Source organism: Hippocampus comes, unplaced genomic scaffold, assembly GCF_001891065.2.
Source record: "Hippocampus comes isolate QL1 unplaced genomic scaffold, H_comes_QL1_v1.1 scaffold674, whole genome shotgun sequence".
NCBI lineage: Eukaryota > Metazoa > Chordata > Actinopteri > Syngnathiformes > Syngnathidae > Hippocampus > Hippocampus comes.
In genome coordinates this window covers 201,893-224,452 of record NW_017805878.1, presented here as the reverse complement: position 1 = coordinate 224,452, position 22,560 = coordinate 201,893, and the positions used below count along the sequence as shown (strand labels likewise).

At 49.1% G+C, this 22,560-nt stretch overlaps 2 protein-coding genes across 3 annotated transcripts; one reads left to right on the top strand and one right to left on the bottom strand.

Annotated features, from left to right (window-relative positions):
• Positions 1-2,483: 2,483 nt before the first annotated feature.
• On the bottom strand, positions 2,484-15,185 carry mcm3ap (minichromosome maintenance complex component 3 associated protein). Its single transcript, XM_019888909.1, has 28 exons — positions 13,258-15,185; positions 12,380-12,618; positions 12,089-12,170; positions 11,852-11,981; positions 11,421-11,599; positions 11,177-11,316; positions 10,604-10,801; positions 10,220-10,488; positions 9,981-10,143; positions 9,559-9,716; positions 9,181-9,401; positions 8,491-8,747; positions 8,308-8,408; positions 8,070-8,201; positions 7,809-7,922; positions 7,313-7,465; positions 7,032-7,229; positions 6,859-6,927; positions 6,641-6,775; positions 6,337-6,481; positions 5,799-6,063; positions 5,606-5,703; positions 5,112-5,502; positions 4,523-4,810; positions 4,307-4,436; positions 3,924-4,091; positions 3,574-3,727; positions 2,484-3,406 (listed from the first exon to the last, which is right to left on the bottom strand). The coding sequence occupies exons 1-28, from the start codon at positions 14,747-14,749 to the stop codon at positions 3,239-3,241; spliced, it is 6,237 nt and encodes a 2,078-aa protein (XP_019744468.1). The 5' UTR covers positions 14,750-15,185; the 3' UTR covers positions 2,484-3,238.
• Positions 15,186-15,321: 136 nt separating this feature from the next.
• Positions 15,322-22,554, top strand: clk2a (CDC-like kinase 2a). Of its 2 annotated transcripts, XM_019888923.1 has the most exons (13): positions 15,322-15,471; positions 16,187-16,392; positions 17,355-17,649; positions 18,672-18,762; positions 19,549-19,615; positions 19,745-19,861; positions 19,940-20,106; positions 20,287-20,381; positions 20,457-20,586; positions 21,268-21,350; positions 21,645-21,724; positions 22,102-22,192; positions 22,282-22,554. In XM_019888923.1, the coding sequence occupies exons 2-13, from the start codon at positions 16,187-16,189 to the stop codon at positions 22,468-22,470; spliced, it is 1,611 nt and encodes a 536-aa protein (XP_019744482.1). In that variant the 5' UTR covers positions 15,322-15,471; the 3' UTR covers positions 22,471-22,554. The 2 variants fall into 2 exon arrangements, with proteins under 2 accessions (XP_019744482.1, XP_019744483.1); XM_019888924.1 differs by lacking the exons at positions 15,322-15,471; positions 16,187-16,392; positions 18,672-18,762 and having other exon boundaries at positions 17,551-17,649.
• Positions 22,555-22,560: the final 6 nt, after the last annotated feature.

The following is a 22,560-nucleotide window of genomic DNA, read 5'->3' as shown; positions in this document are numbered from 1 at the left end:
AATGACTGTTCCAGGCCACGCTGCTGAGTTTGCTCTCCAGATGCCAAATTTGGTCACTCCGGGGCCCTCGATGGTACCGAACTGGTGGCTGAAGAAGTTGGAAGGTGAGACCTGATGCCTGAATGCACGGATTAGGCTTTGGAGTCTCACCGTGTCAGCCTGTCCCCAAAAAGTTCTTCTATGAAAACCAAGCTAACTGACACCCAAAGACATTAACGTTTTGATGGTTTTCTTTCTTTTTTTACTTTTTTATTTTGGATTGTTCCTGGAAATGGGTCACCTGCCTTGCTTTAACTGAAGCCAAGCCCAAAAAAAAAAGAAAAAAAAAGTAATTGCTCATAATTTCTACCATTTTTTCCCCCACATTCTGTCATTTGGAAGTCCTTGCTTGGGCATGCCTGCAATGTGGAGTTATTTTTCTTTTTTCTTTTTGTCGTCAAAACAAACGTCATGATGTGACCAATGTCAGGGAAGTCCTTGCTTGGGCATGCCTGCAATGTGGAGCTATTTTTAATTTTTTTTTTTCTTTTTGTCGTCAAAACAAATGTCAGATATTTTGGAAAATGTCAATGCTATAAAGGATAGTCAGAATTTCCTACCAAATAGTTAGATGCCTCGAAGATATATGTAACCAAATATACCTCTAGATTTTTAACACGCATAGCCTTTACCTTGACACTTCCTCACAGCCAAAGCACAGAAACATGCTTGTTGTGTGTGACAAAATATTTGTGGGAACAACAGCAGGACACACTTGGGGGCTGAGGCGTTGAGCATCCGCAGAGTCCATCTGAAGAATTCAGAAAAAACAAGAAAGCTACGTTCAAACAACAAGAACAACCACATTTACTCCCCCCTCATAAATTGACACCTCCTTCGAATAAATGACTGTTTTTCTGCAGTGGATAGATCGTGAACCCGAGTGGTCACAATTCAAGGACACTCGAGTTCTTGAGGTATTTGGCCCCGATGTTTCACCAACCTTGATGGCCACCATTTTTTGTTCCTGTACCGTCGGTTCAAATAATGAAGCTTTACTGGCGGTCTGAAGTTGCCTTTGACTTCCTTTTGGCTCGAAAATCAAACCAACTGACGTCATAAGTCACGCTTACCCCCATACAATATACATTTAAAGTGCGATTAATTATTCACAAACAATTTTATAGACGGATAAACACAGACATTCGCCTCGTTACCACTTCCAAGCGGGCTAAATGTCTTTAAACTTAATTTTGTCGTGTGTGAGTTTTACCTTTTCAGAATCGTCTCGTCATGCACTATCAAGCCTCCGTCTATCAGCCGTTTTCCCCTTTCCGTATTCCTTCAGAGTACGACTTCCGGCTAACAGGAAGTCAAAAAGAAGGGTCCGATATTGCTGCAAATTGGGGAAATAAACCAACTCACAATCGGTTACCGTAGCAATGGGACACCGTTCTTCTTGTCATGAGTCAATGTTTCTATTTTAGGGTATCGGGGATTTGTTTTCGATCAGATAAGGACCTCTATTAATGCTGAAACTGGCTTGCCTTATTCTATTCACTAAAAAAAGGTGACTGCAAAACATGACTTCAGATGGACCGAATGGAGTTGTCTCAATCTGCTACTTCCCTGCAAGTGTTTCTTATTCCCCCCATTAGTGTTCAAGGTCAGTTTCTAATGATAGGGACTTTTTTCACCTTGTCTCTCTTCGAACGTACTTGATTGAGAGCTGTTAAACTCACATGATGCCAAAAAAAAGTGAAATCGAAGATGTGTTTTTGTAGTGGGAAGTCTGTAGTGGTCAGGATAGTTTTGTAAAATCGGAAGGCATTTACAGCTTCCGTTTCAACTGTCTTTAATTCATATTGTTTTTTTTCGTCCTCCTTGTTGAAGAGGAAACGGTGCCAAAACAAATGTTGATATTTTCTGAACGTTTCTTTTCTTTTATTGTTGTTCTGGTTATTAGATTTGATACACATGATAATTTGAGATGATTCTCTCTCGTGCTTTTTGAGCAAGGTGAGTTTTCCAGAGACTAAGGTGATTGATTGCTGGTAGCCAAACTCACCTTCTGTTCTGAAAGAATCATCTACTAGTAGAAGGGGAAATAAATGCCATAGGAAGTAGAAATAGGCTGCTATAGTACCAACGATGCTTTAATAATTCAAAGGGTTTCCTTGTTCTCGAAGCTGTCTGGGGAAGATTTCAGAAAAAGCTTTAACCTGTTGTCACACAGATGTCTTGGACCAGAATAAGGAAAAGGTCTGAAGGGAGAGACCAGAACCGAGGCCAAGCTGTGATTTGGAGTTATTTTTGTTATTTTCGCCATCAACGCCCCGCAACACCACATCACCACCCGGTCTTAGCTCACAATTGGCACACTATTTGAAGATGTGTGTCACCTATTGCATTCATGTTCATTTCATTGCCACACACACACACATATACATACATATATAGAGAGAGAAAGAGAGACAGTGTTTACTTTCATGACATCATACCAATTGAGAACAGACTCGTGTTATTTATTTATTTATTTGAAGCGTCAATGCAGGATTCAACACCATGACCAGAAGTTAGAAAAGTTACTATTTTTTAATACATTGAATACCCAAATACAACCCACGAGAAAAAAAATACACACACACACACATCTTTTGTTGAATTCCTCCTGTGCAGCTTGGTCTCCGTTTTGTCCGCACACTGCTTTGAATGTCTGGATTTGTATTTCTCCTCTTCCCACATGCCTCAAACCAAATAAAAGAGTTTTTTTTTCCATTTCTGTGTCTTGTCAGTTTGATTTGGTTAAACCGTCAATGCACGTGTCCAGGTCATTTAGTTTAACACGGACTAGTGACTAGCGAGTATGACTTTGCGCATCACACATCACGTTCAGTTTGGTTTTCTCACAGCCATACGAGGTTATCGAAAGCAGGGCAGATACCGAGCATGCGCAGTTGCACAAAACAACAAGCCCAAATAAATTACACTTTTGTTGTCATGGCAACCAATCGACCCAACACTGGCGCCAGCTACACCAGGTGGCATATTTCGAGATGAACACGGCAAGATATGATGGGTAACTCGGGGGCAGCGCCGGCGCGTTCCAATGAAAACAGGTGTGGCGTCAAATTCATTTAATCTTGGCTTAAAACCTACAAGTGTCAAAGAAAAGGTTGTCACAATTCAAACAATAATGACACCGATGCAAGTCCAGTTGTTCGAAAAGGGTGTGCTTTTGGTCGCACCACAAGTTGGTTCAGTCTTCAACAATGCTCATCATTGCACTCAATTTCAGTTTGCAGGCCGATTCTTCCTTTTGGCTGGCTTCGATCTGCTGCTGGAGGTCCCTCAGTCGCTCAGTCAGTGACAAACGACTCCTCGGGGACCGCTTGTCCTTCTCTGCGGGCTGCGGGCTCTGTGCTTCCTGGAATCAAAACAAGGGTCCTGAATTGTGAGTCGGGGTCAACTGTCGGGTGTGCGGATGAGAGTCACCAACTGGCCTGTGCTCGCTTTGGTGCGGGCGGGCCTCAGGCGCAGCTGCGGGAAAATGAGTGTCACCGGCAATTTGTCAGAAAGGATAAGATGTCACACCTTTGCGAAAACGGCGTCCAAAGGCTTGGTTGAGGCCCGGCGCTCGAGAAAAGCGGGCATGGAGAGCAGGACGGAGGACGGGATGAGGAGTGGCGTGGACCATTTGCCCACACAGTCGCCACCGTCGAGCCAACGCCGGAGCTGCTGTGTGCTCCTGCAAAAGATGCCCGGGGACAATTCATATGTCAAATTACGGGAAAAAAAAAGTGTGCTGAATTGTGCTTCCACAAAGCATGTATCCAAACAGCTGTGCTCCTAAGTTGACCTCGCTTCGGGGTCTCCCGTGATGAACTGAGGTAAGCTGTCTGCCTGAAAAGAATCTTTTCTACCTGTAGTACTAAAGCAAGTACCTTCGGCTTTCGGCCTTCTCCTCCTCTAAAGTCAGGAACACTTTGTGGGCGAGCACCTCGACTGCGGTGGGGGTGTCGGAGATGTCCAGAGGGGCCTCCGGCGCGCTCGGGAACAATCGCTGCCTGATTGTCAGGTTGTTGGGGGTGGCGCAGGTAGCCAAATTTGTCCTTTGAGAGGGGGATGAGAAAGCCAGGGGGGGCAGGTTTGAGTGATGGCGGCACAGAGGACGAAGACAAAAAACAAAACGTTGACCATCCGCATAGTGTCGGCGGCGCAGTCAAATAGTTCACCTTACTTGCTTTTGACCAATTTAAAAGTGTCATCGCTGTCTGTCGAGCAGTGTGAAAGCAGTGCAAAAAAAGGCTTTCGAGAACTTTTGTACCCTTTGTCATCTCGCCGCTTCTGCCCGCGTGTCGTGCTGACGGCCTCGATCCACTCCTCGGGCGGTTGGAAGCGCTCGAAGGCCTCGTTGAGATAGTAAACCAGGATTTCCCCATCTTCTGTCACAGCATCTTTTCGAGATACATAAACTGCGCGTCACGGTGACTTGTCGTCAGGGACAACGGGGGCAAAACGACAGAGAGTGCCGCAGTCCCACCTTCACAGACCGGCGGTCCGGGAAGCGGCCAGTCTTTCAGTTTGTGGTCAATGCAGATGACGAGCACGTCAAACCAAGGGATCTCGTTCCAAGCCGGACGTGCGTCACGTGGATCATCCCAGACGTTCAAGCTTAGCTTGGAAGCCCGAGTTTGCCCGCGGTGGCCTTTGATCCTGACCCGCTCCAGTAGATTTTCCAGACGTGACACGAGGAGGGCCCGGCTGCCACGCGACACTTGGATCTGATCGGCGTAGCCGTAGATGGCCGAGCACAGCTCGGACCAGGTGTCTGCAGGAAAAACGAGTTTAAAAAAAAACAAAAGAAAATATTGAGGAATTCACGTCACATGGCACGTGCGCAACATTATCTGCTTGAGAGGCGGTCTTGTTGTGCTACAAATGTCTGTTGAGATGATTACTGATTCGGGATTGTCACGCCACACCTGTTTGTGGCTCAAGTTGTCCGAGTGGACACTGAAGAGGCTGCAAGTCCAAGTGTTAATAAGTTCACGACTAAATGAATTATTGACGGTTTCTCCTAATACAGATAAAGTTACTGCTTGATGTTGGGGGGGACTTTGCACACTGACCTGAGCTGGAAAGTTGCTTCCATTGCGGGAGGCGCAAGTTGAGGACGGTTTCATGCAACCAGGCCAGGTGCGGGCCAGTGTTCCAGCCCAGACGCGGAACAAACGCGCCATTATCGGGAAGACAAAACTCTGCGGGCGGCCAGGAGATTTTGGAGAGCTCTTCCGACGACACTTGATCGGCAACGTGGCTGATGACGGCGTTGTACAGCCTGACGATCGGAGAGGGATCCCGCGACGGGAGGGCGTCAGCGCCGCTCTCCTGGCGCTGAGCGCAAACCCTGCGACTGAACTCGCGACTCAAGCTGGCCTCGACAAGCTGGGCCAGCGGGCGGCAGCTAAGCGGGACGGGTGGAGGAGCGCGGCGCAGGAGCCAACGCATAGCGCAGCCGAGCTACAAACACAGCCGGGGGGGGCAAGTATTGAAGAAAATATGCACAAGTGAACATTTGCGCCTGGTTTTTTAGTGTTGATACGAGTTTGGATCAAAGTTTTACCTGTTTGGATCCCTGCATGTCGTTGGTGGTTTCGGGTATGAACAGCAGCGTGTACTCTGCGATGAGGCCATCCTTTACCAGCAAAGGCAACATCAGTTCTGCAAGGCCCCCAGAAACACAGACAAATGAGACTTTTTTGGGGTTTTTTTTGGCCCACGAACCCTGTTGGGACACAAATGTGACTCAGTCGTACCTTCCTCAAGTTTTTGAGTGTTGCGGCTGTCGCGGTCAGGCCCCGGCACCAGGACAACCAGAGGCGGCGGGCAGTGCCAGGCGCTGGCTTGTTGCAACTGCTTGAGCTGAAGCAAGGCCGAGAGCAGAGGGACGTCGCGCTCGTCGCCGCTGGCCTCCGAAAAGGGCAGCGCGGGAAGCAGCATGATCAGCGCCGCCGTCCCCTGCAGCTCACGGCGCTCCTCCATTTGGGACAAAGCGTCATTGGTCAGCGGACCTCTGGACACCTGGAGCACGCGGCATACAGCGCCACAGTCAATATTCTCAACAAACACGACTCTGTCAGACATACTCAACAATCCAACGAAAGCTGATGGAGGCAAGCGAGCGCGCCGTCTCGTGCCGCGTGACCAAACGATGTAGAATTGCTTTCTTGACTGACTTTAGCGAGTTGCAAAAAGTGGACGCATTTTCAGTTGGCCCTTTCATTCCTTCCGTTTTTCTGTCGGCGGCCCTCCAACAAATAAAAGTGCGTAAAACACGCTCCTCAATGTACAGACCTTGATGCTGACGTGGACTTGATGTCTGATCTCCAGGACTGCGTTGGACAGGTGGAGGGTTCGCAGAGTGCCATCTCGCTGTTCCTCCATCAACTTTGAACCCCGGCTGCCAGCAAGTTTGGCTTCGAGCCAATCCGACAGAATCCTGGACGGGAAAACATGCCCACCTTTGGCGAATCCAACTCTTTTTTTCACAATTCTCTATGCTGTACACGGGGCAGCGTGTGGACAAATAGGGGCTACTTGTGCGCTCGAGTAGATCCGGCTGCAATCATTTCCTGGTTGTCCGTTGTCGGCCACTCACCTGTCTGCCAGGCTGGCTACGCTCTCGTGGTCGCTGGGTAGTAAGACGACAGCTTTCCAGAAGATTCTATCAGGTGGGTTGTGAAGATTTGCCATCACAAGCGCTGGCACGTCGAGCGGCGCCCACACCTTCTCGCTGTGACACACACACAGAAATAACTAAAGGCAAGACGGGGGGGTTGCTTGGAGCGAACGAGCAGACGCGACATCGGAACTTACTCAAGAAGTTGCCGATAGTAGTACTGGACTCTCATTTGGTGGACAGCCAAGTGTCTCATTTCCAACACCCTGGTGAGAGACGACGGGAGCGATTGAGTCAGTAACTTGTGATCCCAGACAAAGGTGGGATGTCCACGCACACGGGCACACACAAAAAAAAGAGAGACGACGACCTGGTGCTGGACAGCGACAACCTTCCTGCGTTTCCCAGGTTGACGATTCCACAAATCAGATCCTCTCTTGACTGTTGCGCAGGAGCGCTCGGAGCCAGCGCCTTCAATTGCAGGCGAGGGTCCACGAAGCAAGGAGCTGCCGGGAAGCCTCTCATCTGCCTCCTCAGCCGCCGGCGCACCGCGACCACGTCGCGCCACCTGTTTGGACACGGACGCAGACAAAAGAAGGCATTTTTGCAGCATTTTTTTTGTTGTCTTTCCTTTTTCCGCCCCTTACTTACCTTTTGATGTACTTGCGAGCACGCTGCAGCTCTGCTGCAAGAATTTCTTCCACCAGCAGGGCAACGTCTGCTTTCAAAGTCTCCTCAATGAGACTCGTGCAGACCTCTTGAGAGCATTTAGCAACGCAACGTGCTCTCTCGTCCACGGCTTCCCTGAAAAAAATTCAAAGAAATAAAAACAACAATTGCCTTCTTAATAACCATCTGATAGAAAACGATTTTGAAAAATAAACAATATTTCAATTACGGTTGAATGTTTTTTTTTTTCCCCAAGGTCCTCTTCCTATGTATTTTTTTTTAAACAAACACAGGCAATAAATGAATCTGTGTTCATGATATTAGAGGATCAATTAGAGTTGTTATTCACACAAAATAAATCATCATCATCATAAATTGCTGTGCAATTTTTGTAAGAGCTCCCGATGACAACTTCACCAAATTCTAGCAAACGATCATCAAATGAAAGGAGTTTCATCTGGAGTACATGGAGCCTTACTGGAGCACTGTGGTGGCAGTCTCCTTGATCGTCTCGTCTAAGACTTGCTGCAGGATCTCTGAGAACAACGAGAGTCTGAACTTGGCCAAAAAGTTGGCATGTTCCTGTTTCCGCCTGGGGGGGAGCAGAGAGAGAGAGAGAGTCAGCCATTCAGTTTGCATCGCCATCACTGCACAAATCGGCATTTTGAGCGATGACCAACGGGCAAGTAAATACTGTGTCTCTCTCAATTAGATTGAAGGAAGGCAAAACTGGACCAACCTGGCTTCCTCAATCTTGCGTTTCTCGTCAGCAACACGCTTCTGTTCGAGATGGATCTCGCTCGAAGACAATTCTTGCAGCAATTCTCCTAAAACTTCATTGACTACAGACTCTGCCTGCAGACAGCTCTCACTGCAGATAAAGCGTGGAAAGGTTTATCAGGAGGGGAGGGGGCGGGGCTAATTGGAGTCCAATTGCACAAAGATGCAAGTCTGCACAACAGATTACGCAAATTTACCTCAGAGCTATGCTGGCATAGCAAGCTCCATCAGCAGCTACCGCTCTTGCAGTTGTCTCGACCATTTCATCAATCAAACGGTCCACTTCAGCCATAATGTCCTGAAACGTTGCAGCGAATGTGATCAATTATACGAAGATGTGAACAGATGAAGTGCAAAAACAAAAGGACAGTATTCCCCACCGCATCGCTGAACACCAGCTGAGGTTCCGGTTCAGGTGACGGTGCTTTGACAGGCGGAGGCCGCGCTGCAGGCTGGAGTAGCTGCGGCGCGTCCGTTTGGAGGGCCGAACTTTGAAAGGAATCGCCGGACTCCGTCTTCTCGGCGACGGCTGGTCTCAGGCCAAAAACATTGGGGACATCAGGATGCCCAATTGGCGAAACCTCTGCTTGAAACTGGAGGCTCGGCGGGGCCTTCACCTCCACCGTGGCAGCGATAGCTTAAAAAAGAAAGACAAAATGGAGAAGGAGATGTTGCCGGGAGGGAAAAGATGACAGTATATCCAGTGGCTCTTGTTGAATAGCCTCAAAGTTGTGTACAAACAGAATTGGAAAATCTGTTGAAATTCATGCACGAATTGAACAAATCTGTTCACTGCAGCTCAGTGCATGAAAATAAAAAAGTGTATCATATTTTTTGACGAATGCAACAAACAAACCGGCAATCAACCATGGTTCCTGAACCATTTTACTTTAGAGGTTCCATTGTGCGTTAAATAAATAATTTTTAAAAAAGGGGTGAGGGATTGGTTAGGTTTCAAGGGACGATGAGTATCGTTTCCCCAGCTTGAATTTTCCTCTCTGAATCAATGGTTGCAACGTCAAGAGGTCAATGCGTGAACATTTTGAAGGCGCGCTTTCGTGTGGGACCACCTTTCAATTGCTTGGCTGCGGGCTCAGTCAGAGGACCTTCTCCTCTGTACTTGTTGTGCGAGTCAAAGGTGCAGACGGGTTTGTGCCGAGGGGGATTAGGGAGGGGGCCTCCATTCACCACTTCCCCAGTTGACGATGTTTTTTTAGCTTGAATGACCTCCGACTTCTTCTGGGACAGCAACTCCGGTTCCTGATAGGCTATCCGATTCAGCTCGACCGCACTGGCAACAAAAAGGGGACAATCCGTCAAGTACGGCGGTCGATGACACGTGATCACCGAGGACAAACACTGGCCAAGTAAGAAGAAAGCCGCGCCGCAAGACGTCACGCCAGGCTTGTCTCTTTTCTTCAGCGCCGCAGAGAAGCAGCGCCACTCACCCCTCGCTGATGTTGAGGCCGTACTGCTGGATGAAGGCGCTCGCTTCTTTGGCGCTGCGGAACATCAACATCCGAACGATGTCCTCCAGCGGAAAAGCGGTTGACCGCGGACCCACAGTGTGAGCAAAGGTCAAGGTCTTTAATGCTTTTCCTCTGACCTGCGCAAAGAGGTAAACAGGATGTCGGATTTACACCGGCGCCTCGACTTCTGAGTTGAATTCCTTCCGCTCGTCGCTCGGCTCACTAGAAAATGTTCATGAAATCAGGAATAGAAACGCGAGCATCGAGTTTTGCTCAAAACAACAATTTCAATTCTTAAAAAGTGAGCTAGCTTCGAGGGAACGCGGCATTTGCCAATGTTTTCATTTCGATTTGCGTTGGTGCACTGGCGTGGATAAAAGAATGATCCTTTTGTTACGGACCTGATTGAAATATCTGTGGAGGAGGCAACTGGCCAGGTAGGATGCTCTTTTCACCAGCTTGAAGAAACGCACGAAGTTGTTGCTGTTGAGTGCGGCAAACGCCTGCACTGCAAAATGCACTTCGGGGGAGTTGCGCACTTGGTGGCGGAACTGCTGCACCTCACTGGACAGACAAGATGGAAACAGCTGCGGAAGGAAAACTTCGCCCCGGCGCGCGCGGGCGATTTTTGCCCACTGACCGTAGGATGTCCCCGTCGTTGAGCTTCAGCAGGACGCTGTACTGGCGGAACTCGGCCTCACGGGGGCAGTATGCGTGACAGTCCTTCAGGTCCTGGTACATTTCCTTCAGGCTTTGCAGGCACTTGGTCAAGTTCTCGTTGTTGATCTTTGCGTCAAAAACGGACATTGGCTCTTCGCAGAGATGGTGGGCGCAATGTAAGTGGAAGCGCGCGCACTTCTCGATCAGGGCGACCGTTTGCGGGCAGCACAGACGCTGCTGGGTGATGTCCTGCGGCAAGAACAGAACAGATGCGACATCATGTCACACGCGCGTTGTCGTGAGATTCCGAGCGCCCCCTCGGCGACGGGGGCGCCCGGTCAGCCGATCCGAGTCGGATTCCTACCTTTCGGATGCCGCGGGTCCTGTTCCAGACAAAATCGTACCAATCCCGCAAGCCGTCATTACCCTGGTCCATGATCTGAGTGACCAGGTAGTCCATGGTCATGCCGAGTACTGGCAAGGGGCGAAGGTCATGGGGAAGGGGCTCCTCCTGGTCAGCCGATGAACGGCTGTACTCTTTGATGGCTGCCGCGTGATCCACCTGGGTGTGCCAATCGGAGAAATACGCTACTAATTCGCCCTTTTGAAACGGCATTAAAAAGGTCAAGACAAACCATAGCATTGAAAGAAACGATTAACCTTGTGATGACGACTGGATTCTCGTAAAGAATATTTTCCTTTGCGAGGCTTTAATTGGCCTCGACGCGTTTTGTCAAATGGGTGGCTCGATTACATTTGTGTGCCCACATTATTGACAAATTGCATTTACTTGTCCAAATTTCTGGGAGCATTCTGACTCATGTGGATTCTGAAAGGTTTTCCAACAAATCCTTTGAAGGCACATGTAGCCCACCCACCCTCAAAAAAAAAAAAAAGCAAACAAAAGACTATCGTGACAGAATCCTGCAAACGGTACCATCTCTGTGTCGGGGAGGACTTCATATATGCTGAGCTGATTTCTCGTTTCCCTCATGTATCGCTCCTTCTCAGGACACATGTCAGGACACGTTCCGACAAAAACCTTCGAGGTGTAGATGTCCGTAGTTTTGGGTCGACCTAGCGGGCAGAAGTAGGGAGTATGGTTGTGATGCTTGAGGTTAAGCGACATACACAAACGGACAAACGGACAAACGGACGCCAACGACAGTCGGACAGCATACCTTGCCGCAAAATTTTGTCCCTCTGCTCCAGGACACGGTACTTGTCCTCTGATGTCTCAGCCACGACGCCGATGAGGGGGGCGAGGCACTTGGAGCTCTGGGTCATCGTGACATTCTCCTTTTGAAGTTCAGAGTCAAGTCGGAGAGACTTGGCTATCGGTGACTTCTTCACTGGCGAGCTGGCGGACGCACAAATGATCCGACGAAGCAGTGGCGGAAAGACAGGGTGGTAAGCGTACGGACACTTCCAAATATTCCATATTTCATTTAAGTCTCGTATCGGCAATCGTGATATCATGCAAGGGGTCGTGCTCGGTCGCTGTGCAGTGCCCGCCCTCCGCCCCCGGCCCCAAGATCCAAAATTGTGCAACTCGGGGGCATTTGACTCACTGCTGTAATAACAACACCGGTGTTCTTGTGTTGGCTGTTACCTTCGGCTGAAGGCGCTGCTCAGCACAGGACGTTTTAGAGGCGATGAAGCCTTGACATTAGCATGGTCCGGGTTTTTAGCCTCTTCCACCATTTTTCTCGCCACGGGTCTTCCGCTTTGATCCCCCGGACCTGATGCGGCGCAAATATCGACAAAATAGTTTCAGGACAAAACGAAAAGAGAACAAAATAGAAAATGTGAGACTTTAAAACAGGAGTTATCTTGGTTTGACTCGCACTTTGCTTCTTGCGCTGCCACAAAAGGAGGAGCTCATGCTGATGCAGGACTTTCCCTTTCTTCTTTGCCTTGGCTGCGGATGCCTGCAAGAAACGGACACACTCATGAGATGAACGATCAACGCTGATCATGATGAGCTCCACCTCAAGAAGGAGTAGGAATGAGTTTGGTTTTTTTTTAATCTTACTCAAATCATCATCTGCGGTCATTTCAATGAGAGATGGCAAGTCACTCGACCCGTAAGGGGGAAAAAAAAGAAAAAAAAATGCTCTGTGGGTAAGAGTCAACTCACGTGGTTGTTGAAATGCACGATGGCGGTGTTCTTCGCAGGCCGACAGAAGACCTTGCAGACTTTGCCAAAGCGCGAAAAATGCTTCTCAATGATGTCCCTTTTGTTGAGGGCCGGAGGCATATTTTTGCACTGGATGACAGTGCAGTCGGCGGGAGACATCCCGCTAAGGCCGTCCGAGCTCTCGCGACGTGCGCCGGGTCTCAATGGAGTCTTGGTTTCAGCCATCAGTTCTTGGGGGTCTGGTGAATCGAGAATAAGATAAGGTATGGCCTTATGAACACTGTGGAATTTTGAAAAGAATCTTGAAAAAGCGTCTCACAAGCACAAGCGGTAATGCTCGCTCTGCAGGTTTCTCTGTTTTTTGACTGCTACGATTGAGAACGGTTAACTTCCTTTTATATTATTATTGCCTGGTAGATTAGAGTGGGGCAGCGAAGCTCGAAAACGAGTTTTATTAACTTAAAGTCTGTGAACATTTGAAACCTCAATAAAGACCTCGATTTTGGCAACATTGAACAAGTCTGTATTTTGTTTTTATGAAGTACAAAAGAGTAGTAGTATGAAGCTGATGTGTAGTTGTAGCTCCCCCCCAAAATGGCACGTCAGACTTGTATGTTAAATAACATTCAACGATTAACTGTAATCATTGCAAACCCCCCCACCCTAAAAAAACAAAAAAAAAACCAAACAAACTATCAAACTCTTCAGTGTTTTCTCTCATGTCAACGATATACTAAGACACAACTGAAAGTCAACGATGACGTTCCAGTGTCAGGTTCACGTTCCTCAAAGCGGCTCAAGCTCAATGTCGTCAAAAATCACAGTATCAAAGCACGCCGAGTTTAGAGCTTTCATTTTCTGTGGCATTGAAATCTCACCTGACTCTTCATCCTTTTCCAGTAGCTGAGGGCTCAGGGCTTGCTGCTCAATCAGCTTTTCGCCGAGGACTTGGGGGTGCTCCCTCGTCACTTCATCTGGCTGTGGTTTCTGTTGCAGAGGTTCCTCTGCCTCTTTTGCAACTGGATTGGCCGCAGCTCTCCGGAGTCCACTGAGTGCTCTGCTGAATAGCCCCGCAGGGGCGCGAGCCCTCATCAGGGGCCTTTTTGGGGGCTGTCTCGCTGAAGAGGTTTCTGCTGTTTCGTCCTCCTTGGCAATAGCTTCGGGCCCAGCAGCGGACACGTTTGTTGTTGCGGGCTCTTCTTTACGTTTCGTACCTTTTCGAAGTTGCGCAAATACATTTGCGTCCACGTCCTTAGGCGTTTTAGTCTCCAAGGTAGGCTCTGCTTTGGATTTATTGTCAGCGAAAGCGGAGGGTTGAACAACGGCGGTTCCTCCGAAAAGCTGCGCCGTCTGGGGTGGGAGGGTTTGGGTTGAAAAGCTAAAAGTGGATGGCGTTTTCGGCTGCGTGGTAGGCGCACTGGGGTTGGAACCCGAGGGTGCGGCGGGCTGGGAAAACGTGAACTGCAGAGCGCCAGGGGGCCCGCCGCTGTTATTGAGGGTTGTTCGTGGGCCATGTGGGACCGGAAGGGATGGAGCGGCAGCAGGCTGAGAGAAACTGAAGGCCAGAGACCCAGAGCTTGCTCCGGAGAAGCCAGTGACGGTGCTGCTATGACCAGCGGGGCTGGACCTTGTCTTCTCTGCGGTGCTGCCAAAAGGTGAGCCGGACAGCGGGGTGGTTTGAGGGTTGGGAGGTTCGGGGCTGCCGCTGTAGATGGGTTTGAAAAGGACTTCACTGGCTGGCTTGAAACTGAATTCTGATCCAAATCCTCTACTCTGGGTCTGAGTAGCACCAAACACATTACTGGTAGTGGCGGTCGTTGGTGCTTGTCCAAATACAGACTGACCAAAACCTAGCTGCCGAGGTGGCCCTAATGAAGCGGTGGCGCCAGAGACCGACTGGGTATTTCCGAATCCTGCGGCCTGCTGTCCAAATCCTGCCAGCTTTTGTCCAAAACCTGAAGACGGCTGTCCAAAACTCGGCTCCTGACTAAAGACAGACTGCGGTCCAAATGCAGGTGTCTGTCCAAAAGCTGAAGTCTGACTTGGTCCACCAACAGATCCAAAAGCTGGTGCAGCGGGGCTAACAAAACCAGAGTTGCTTGCTCCCACCGTCGTCTGGCTCAAAGCTGGAGTGTGGCTGGGGAGGGATGAGGTTTGGGGTGGTGGCTGTCCGAATGAGGGACGCTGTCCCAACATGGGCAGTTGGGAGGCCGACGGGAGACCAAACGCCGATGATTGAAACATGCCCACGTTCTGAGGCAGACTGCTGGGGGCTTGCTGTCCAAATGACTGGAACAAACCAGCGTTGGCGTTGCTCGTCGCTTGGAAAACTCCACCCCGAGGACTTCCGAAAGGGTTAGATGGATTCATGTCGGGAGCAGTAGTGTCCCGGTTGTTCTAAAACTCCAGCCGGCTAAACGGCAAGAACCCGCGTTGCTCCTCCTGAAGACAACCGTGTGAAGAGGCTGGAATGGGTCACAGATGCAGTTAGCGTGTGTCACCGCCCCATACACACAAGTAACTTAGTAAATACATAAAATAAAACAATACCTGAAAGAGAAAAAAATAATCACATTACTCATGTTTTAAAAACATTCTCAAACGTCGACCGCAAGTTCTTCAAACGTACGAAAACAAGTGGCACATCCGGTTCCGGTCAAAGATGCATTCAAAGTTACTTGGAAATTGGGGGAAAAAAAATAACTACAGTATAGTCATGGTCGGCTTTGTGCTGACGAAAAACAATTCGTTCTGGCAGAATAAATACATCTTATGTTGATTTGACGTTTTTGGGAAGGTGTGACCATTACGTGACGTCAGGTTTTAACATCCTATTGAGGTTTGTAGGAATTCCGACTTCAATAAGTATTTTTTTTCCTTTTTTACTATGTGGGAAATACAAATTTATCCCAGTGTCAGGGAACGCACCAGCTGCTCCACTCGTCGCTGGAACTAGCTGGGCGCACCGAACATCAAGCTATTTACTCGCAACGGAGCTTGGGAAACCGAGCCAATGACTATATAAATGTGACACGAACACCAGCACCACGGACTTCTTGTGGGACAAGCGTACAGGGCTCGCTGCTAAAACGGTACGCGTTGAAACGTGTAGCTGAATAACCACATCCAGTCCCGACGGTTAGCACGAGTGCTAACTGCTTCAGCGTAGCTAAAATGGCGGTCAAATTATTTACATGAGCAAATGCCGCTGTCTGATTTGCTATCCATTGGTTTACACATTCATGCTTGCTTCGGTCAAAACTTCATAAATATGACAGTCGAGCAATACTGCATGGCCATAAAGGCCTAGTCGAATAAACCGAGACGGTGTTTGCAAGGAGCGGCATCTAATTTCGTCGCATGCTGGAAAAGAATTCGTCATAACAGTGTAAATACCAAATTTGAGTTCCGATTTCTAATCTTGGCCCAATGCATGTGTTTGGTTCTGCTTTGTTGAGGTTTCATCGCTAAATCTCTCGCTGTGCGTGACCGAGATCGTGCATTTTATTGAGGCTATTTATATGCTTTTCGCAACGCAACGCGCATGGGGTCGTTTCACATTCACCCACTTTTAGGCTTGCAAGCCGTTTGGCTCCACGTTGCACCTCGGACAAACTACGACACCAAAACCCGAAATCATGGTTACAAACATGTTTTTTTAAATGAAAATTAGTTGTTGCTGCATTTGGGGAACACATGAAAATCAGTTGCTTGCTCAACTGGAATGTCGTTGCCAAGTGTCTCGCCTCTGTAGGAGGCGCCGCGGGCTCTTCCCCTAACGTGTTTGTCATTCCAAAAACCTTCCAGATGCCTCACACCAGACGGTACACGTCCTCGGAGAGAGACAGTCGCAGCAGCTACAATGGTCGTTACAGAGAGAAAGAAAAGGAGAGATGGCGCAGGCACCGGCACAGAAGATCACCCTCTTACTCTTCGAGCAGTGACAGAGATAGAGATCGGGACCGAAGGGGACGGGGACAGAGACACGATGCGAGTTATGTACGCCCAAGGAGGTGTGTTTGTGTCTCGGTGCGATCCTAATAAGTTTTTTTTTTTTTAAGCAGCAGCAGTCAGGATATGAAACCATTTTTTGTTTTTTTCATAGGCAGTGACGTTTTGAGATACCAATGGCTCTACTTGGGAAAGAAACAAATTGGTTATTTAGTTATTTGGGGTTTTTTTTCCCTGGAGGGGGGGGGCAAATATTTGAAATACAAATATTTTAAAGTCACAACAAAAACAGTGCTGCTATCACAGAAAGATGTCATCTTCGGAGTGGATGTACACAACCATTCCAATTCACAGAGAGACTCGGACCGTACGTTGCAAGTTTGAGACCAGAGTCCGAGTTCTTTATACTGAGAAATTGTGTTTTGTCATCAAAGCCTCTCTGCGTGTGATGAAGGTAGCAGAAAGAAAATACCCCGATGGGGTACGATGCGGACTAAGTGAGTCATTTGGGTATCTGGGTGGGTCTGAGAAAGTACGGTCCAGGAGCGTGACATGACAGCACCAAAATGAAATGTTCAAAACCACGTCAAAATGCTATATGCTTGAAATCAAACCTTCCTGCAGTGTGCTAGGAATATATCCAAATCTTTCACTCCACCCTTTTGTTCGAAAGAGATTTTGAATGTCTCGGTAGTCCATTGCTTCATATTGGAGCACTTGGTGCCGGGGCACTCCAATTAAAATCAACCCAAAATATTTCAAGTCATTCTCTTTACGCTTGAACGGCTTGACTACCTTCATAGAAAGACATTCGGTCAAAAAAACTGGTACGAGTGACCGATGATACAAAGAAAATCCCTCTGAACGGTGAACAATGGCCGTCACATGACATTTGGTGCAGGTTCCATCCATTGCGCATTACACTCACCCACCCGCCAAAAAAAAAACAAAACATGGACACCGCGCTTGACATGTGGGTCTCTTGGTCATCACACGCAAAATCTCTTTCTGCGCCCCGATGCAGTCGGAGCTACGACAATCGCTCGGCCGAGCAGCACCGGCCATTTGACAGAAGATACTGCGAGGGATACAGACGCTTGGATCAGAGCCGAGATGACGCTCGCGACCACGACAGAGAAAGGGAGCCGCACGGAGCGGCGGAAAGTTACTATCCCCGCGAGTTCTCGCCGACCATGTACGACTACCGACGGGGCCGAGAAAAGGAACGGCAGCGGGCTGATTCGTACAGGCGAAAGGGCAGCAGGCGTAAGCACAAACGAAGGCGGCGTAGAACCAGGTCCTATAGCCCATCGTCCTCGGTGAGTACGGCCACATCTGAGGGGGTCTTTTTCGCTCTCACTTCCTCTTTTTCGGGGTTGGTTTTTTTTTCCTCTCTCTCTCTCTCCCTCTCCCTTGCGCTCGCTGCCTCTTTCCTTCTCTAACCATTGATTCTTCACAGCCCCTGGACTGGGTAAGTAGTGCAATCTTTCTGATTTGTTTTGCTTCTGCCAAAAAGCATTTTGTTGTGTGTTCTGTTGAAAGGGACGTGAGAGCATTTTCATTTTTTTGCAAACGGCGCTCAAGACAGTTTGAGTCATGACCCGATACGTTCCTTTTCCATTTCCTCGGCTTTTTCATGCGGGTCAGACACCTGTCAAGACACCCCACAACAAGTTGCATTTGGTGCGTGTTGGGCAAAAAAGTGAAAATGTTCCACCCAAATTGCAAATGCTCTATTCAGATTCAATGACATTTGATGTTTGGGCACATGAGCATTTCAGATCGATTTTTTTTTTTTTTTTTTTTTTTAAGCGCATCTTCAAGTGTCTAATCCAGCCATCTCGATTTCAAAGGAGCAGGTGTTAACTTTTCCCGCTCGCTTCCATTTGCTCCCCTCCTGATTGTTTAGCATTTTGTGAACGCTGCTGACAAAGGCAAGCTAACGAACTCTGATTCGTAATCTTTTCTTATTCGGTCCTTGCGTTGACTGAATGGATAGATGTGCCAGTTGCTTACTTGATTTTTTTTTTTTTTTTTTTAAGCAGCTGTGGTTTCAAGGTAGAGAGGGGGAGGGGTGGGGGGGAAGCAGAGGACATCATGTGATCTTTGACTTGTTCCCTTGCACTATATTCCTATGGTTATCTATTTTCTTCACGTGGCGTCATGCGCGAATCGCCCCCCCCATGACCACCAACCCCACCGACAACTACATCAACGCCCTCCTTCGCCCTCCTCGTCTGCCTGTGCCGCCCGACGCCGCGGCTGGCCCCCTGAATAACCCCACGCGCTCCCCCCTTGGTTGTGTCGCGACCTGCTGCTGGCGGTTTGGGTGTGAAAACAGCGGAGCAACAGCCGGACGCGGGCACTGAGTGTGAGGGACGACGAGGAAGGGCACCTGATCTGTCGGAGTGGGGACGTCCTGCAAGAGAGATGTACTCACTGCCACTACTCTATCGTAACCCTTCTCCACATGAGTATTCAAGCTTTGAGCATTTAAATGGGAGTGCCTGATGATGATGATGATGATGATGATGACGCCTGTGCTAGAAAGCACTTTGCTCTAGCTGAATTTGGGCGGATTGCAAGAACGAAGATTCCGTGAGGGACTTTAGCTATGTCCGACGTTTTTTTTTTTTTCTGTTTGTTTTGTTTTGTTTGTTTGGGAATGAAACTGTGCAGCGTCTGTTGATGTTTCACAAAATAGAATCTCACTTGCAATTGTTTCGGTGGCGCTTTGCAACAGCTAGCTAGTTGTCAAAGTGGTTTCGGATATTTTCTTCAATTGGACTTGGGCCAATTTCCGTTTCCATTTCGGCATTTGCACCCAGCGCACATGCACTTGCACGTTGAATTTGTTAAAACGTGTTTCTGGTTTGATTCTTCAAATTGGGGGTGGGGGGGGGGTTGGATTTGCCCACTTTTTGATGGCTGCAAATGGGTCATCAAAGGATGAGGGGCATTTCTCACACACACACACACACACACACCCGCCCTCTCTATTTTTTTAATCCCTCATGTATCCTAGTGTTATTTCTCATCGCTTATTGGTTTTCAAGCCTGCCCGATTGTCTCGGCAGCTCTGTGTCGACAGGATAGCTTCTAGGATGCGTTCATTTGCGCCCCCGCCCCGCAGATCCATTTGTCTGACTCTCCTGTTCTCTGTCCCCCCCCTCCGCTGTCGTTCCCTTCGCCCCTCTTCTCTGTGTGCTGTGTTGCAGATGAGATTGTCAGCACTTTGGGCGAAGGCACCTTTGGGCGGGTGATGCGGTGCCTCGACCATCGCAGGTATGCCGTTGCTCATCGCGAATATGGCCGCCTCGCTGCTACTACTAACAGCGGCTACCAGTTTGAAGACGGCCGAGACAAGTTGGGGTTTTCTCCGAAGAATTTGGCTGAAGCTTTTTCATTTTTCAGAGGCGCATCCAGCGTTGCTTTGAAAATTATCAAGAATGTGGAAAAGTACAAGGAAGCGGCTCGCCTGGAGATCAACGTGCTGGAGAAGATCAACGAGAAGGACCCCGAAAATAAATAGTGAGTTGCGGCTGGAGCGATTGCCGCCATCAGTGGTCGGGCATTGACGTGCGCGCGCGCGCGCTGTTTGTCTCGCAGCCTGTGCGTGCAGATGTACGACTGGTTTGACTACCACGGTCACATGTGCATCTCCTTTGAGCTGCTTGCGCTCAGCACCTTCGATTTCCTCAAAGAGAACAACTACCTGCCGTACTCCATTGGCCAAGTCAGACACATGGCCTACCAAGTCTGTCTGGCTGTCAAGTGTAAGTTCAAACGTCATTCTCATTTTGCGCAAAGAAAAGGAGGCAATCGCACCGTGTGCAACATCGATCCGTTTTCCCGCGCGCGGTGGAGAGCCGCAGCCCGTAGCGGCTCGTGCAAGTACGGCGCTCTTGTCAAAGCAATGGCGCTAACGGCGGCATATTTCTCGTCCCGCTTCGCAGTTCTCCATGACAATAAGCTGACGCACACAGACCTCAAGCCAGAGAACATCCTTTTTGTCAACTCGGATTTTACCATGTCCTACAATGTGGAGAAGGTATGATGCGGGAGAAGTTTTTAAGATGGTGAAGAAATACTGCATTGATAGCCTGTTTTTTTTTTTGTGCGGCAGAAACGAGAAGAAAGGACGGTTAAGAGCACAGCTGTACGTGTGGTGGACTTTGGCAGCGCCACTTTTGACCACGAGCATCACAGCACTATCGTGTCCACCAGGCATTACCGAGCCCCCGAGGTCATTTTAGGTGAGGACGACTCGCTTGTTGAAAGTCGCTTCTTTCAGCTGAATTCAATTGGCTGTCCAGACGCCCAAGAGGAAATGTGCATCGCTGATGAATAAAGGCTTTTTTTCTCAGTTGTCATTTGATCCCGATTGGTCACCTCTCGGCCGGATGACGGTAACGTACTTGACTTTGGAGTCACTCGATCCTCCACGAAGCGTGTCCAGTAGGTCCCGAATGCCGCCGCTCGCCTCTGGACCGCTGCTCTTCAGCAGGAGCGCGTCACCCCTGATCTGGCGTCCCTTCACCGGCTCCCCATCGAGTTCTTTTGAAGAAGATCCTCGAATTTGTTTTCCCAATCTTGAAATGGCATGGCCCCGCCTTAGCTCTCGCAGCTGCGTGCCTAGCGGACACGATTAGAGGTAGCGCGTCCAAGGGTATAGAGCATTTTTCGTGGCCGCTCCCCCTCTTTGGAATGAACGTTCGGCCAGCCACCCGCTGCCCATCTTGACAACTTGTCATTTTTCGATCCGATATTTGCCATTGGACTGTTTTTGTGGTTTGTCGTTGTCTGACTTGTTTGTATGCAGCGGTGGTTGTTCGAAAGGGCTCTGGAAATCGTCCGTTGGGTTGAGTGGCGGTCTGCTGTGCACCGGGACACGTTGTGATAGACGGGGTGTTCTCTCTCTGTTTTCGGTGGTCTAGAAATGGGCTGGAGCCATCCTTGTGACGTTTGGAGTATTGGTTGTATCCTGTTTGAGTACTACCTGGGCTTCACCCTGTTTCAGGTACGCGCAACCTGTCTTTTTTTAATTCAATATCAAGAGCAAAATGTTGTATGTATACTTTGTGTAAATGGGAGTCATTTAAACGGGAGCTTTGGATCATCTTGGACAATATGATGAATGTGGTCACGTCGCCAAATACTTTGCGGGTTTGTCTGGCAAGTAACGTTTATAATCAAGAAAAAAAAAAAACAATCCCTCGTCAAAGCTAGCCTGTTTCGCTTTCAGTTCATTCGCCACGGACATATAAATGTTGTGAAGAGCCTTTTTGAGTCCTTTCGAATCGCTTTTTCTCAGACTCATGACAACAGGGAACATTTGGCCATGATGGAGAGGATCCTTGGACCCGTGCCATCCAGAATGATCCGCAAGACCAGGTGAGAACCGCGCCCGCCCCTGCCGGCTGCGGAAGGCCCGCCCGACACCTTTGCTGCGCACGCTTCATAGCTCAGGAGGAAGGCTTGGAAGACACGCGGGCAACGCTCGTTACTCTCGTTAACGAGAACTAACAAAAGAACTTCTAAATTGGGGGGCGCGGGGGGGGGCTTTGAGAAATACACATGAACATTCTTTTTTAAAAATATATAAAAGAATGGACATCTGTTTTTTTTTTAAGGCTTCAAACTACTAAACCCTGACCTGACCCGAAGTATTTTTGGTCCAAAAAGCAAAACGGATTCAACCGAGCGATAAGTGTTGGCAAACGATGATCCGACCACCTTCTGTTGTCATTTGTGCCCCCCCCCCCTTCCAGAAAGCAGAAGTATTTCTACCGAGGCCGTCTTGACTGGGACGAGAGCTCCTCAGCGGGGAAGTACGTCCGGGAAAACTGCAAACCTCTCCGGGTGAGAGCGGGGGGGGGGGGGGGGGGAAAAGAACGCATCGCCTCCTCGTTGCGGCGGTGAACTGATGGAGTTTCTTTGTGCCCTTGCAGCGATACTTGCTCTCGGAGGCCGAGGAGCACCACCAGTTGTTTGACCTCATCGAAAGCATGCTGGAGTATGAGCCCTCCAAGAGGCTGCTTCTCGCCGACTCGCTCAAGCACCCGTTCTTTGACTTTGGGGGGAGCGGCGAGGCAACGGGCGGGAAGAGCTGGGAAGCCAACCGCGACATCAGCCGGTGATCCGCGGCCGTCTGGCACGGCGGAATTTTTTTTCGACGCGGAGCAGGTGAAGTCGGACGCTTTCGCTCGGTCGCCGTTCAAGCGCCGACG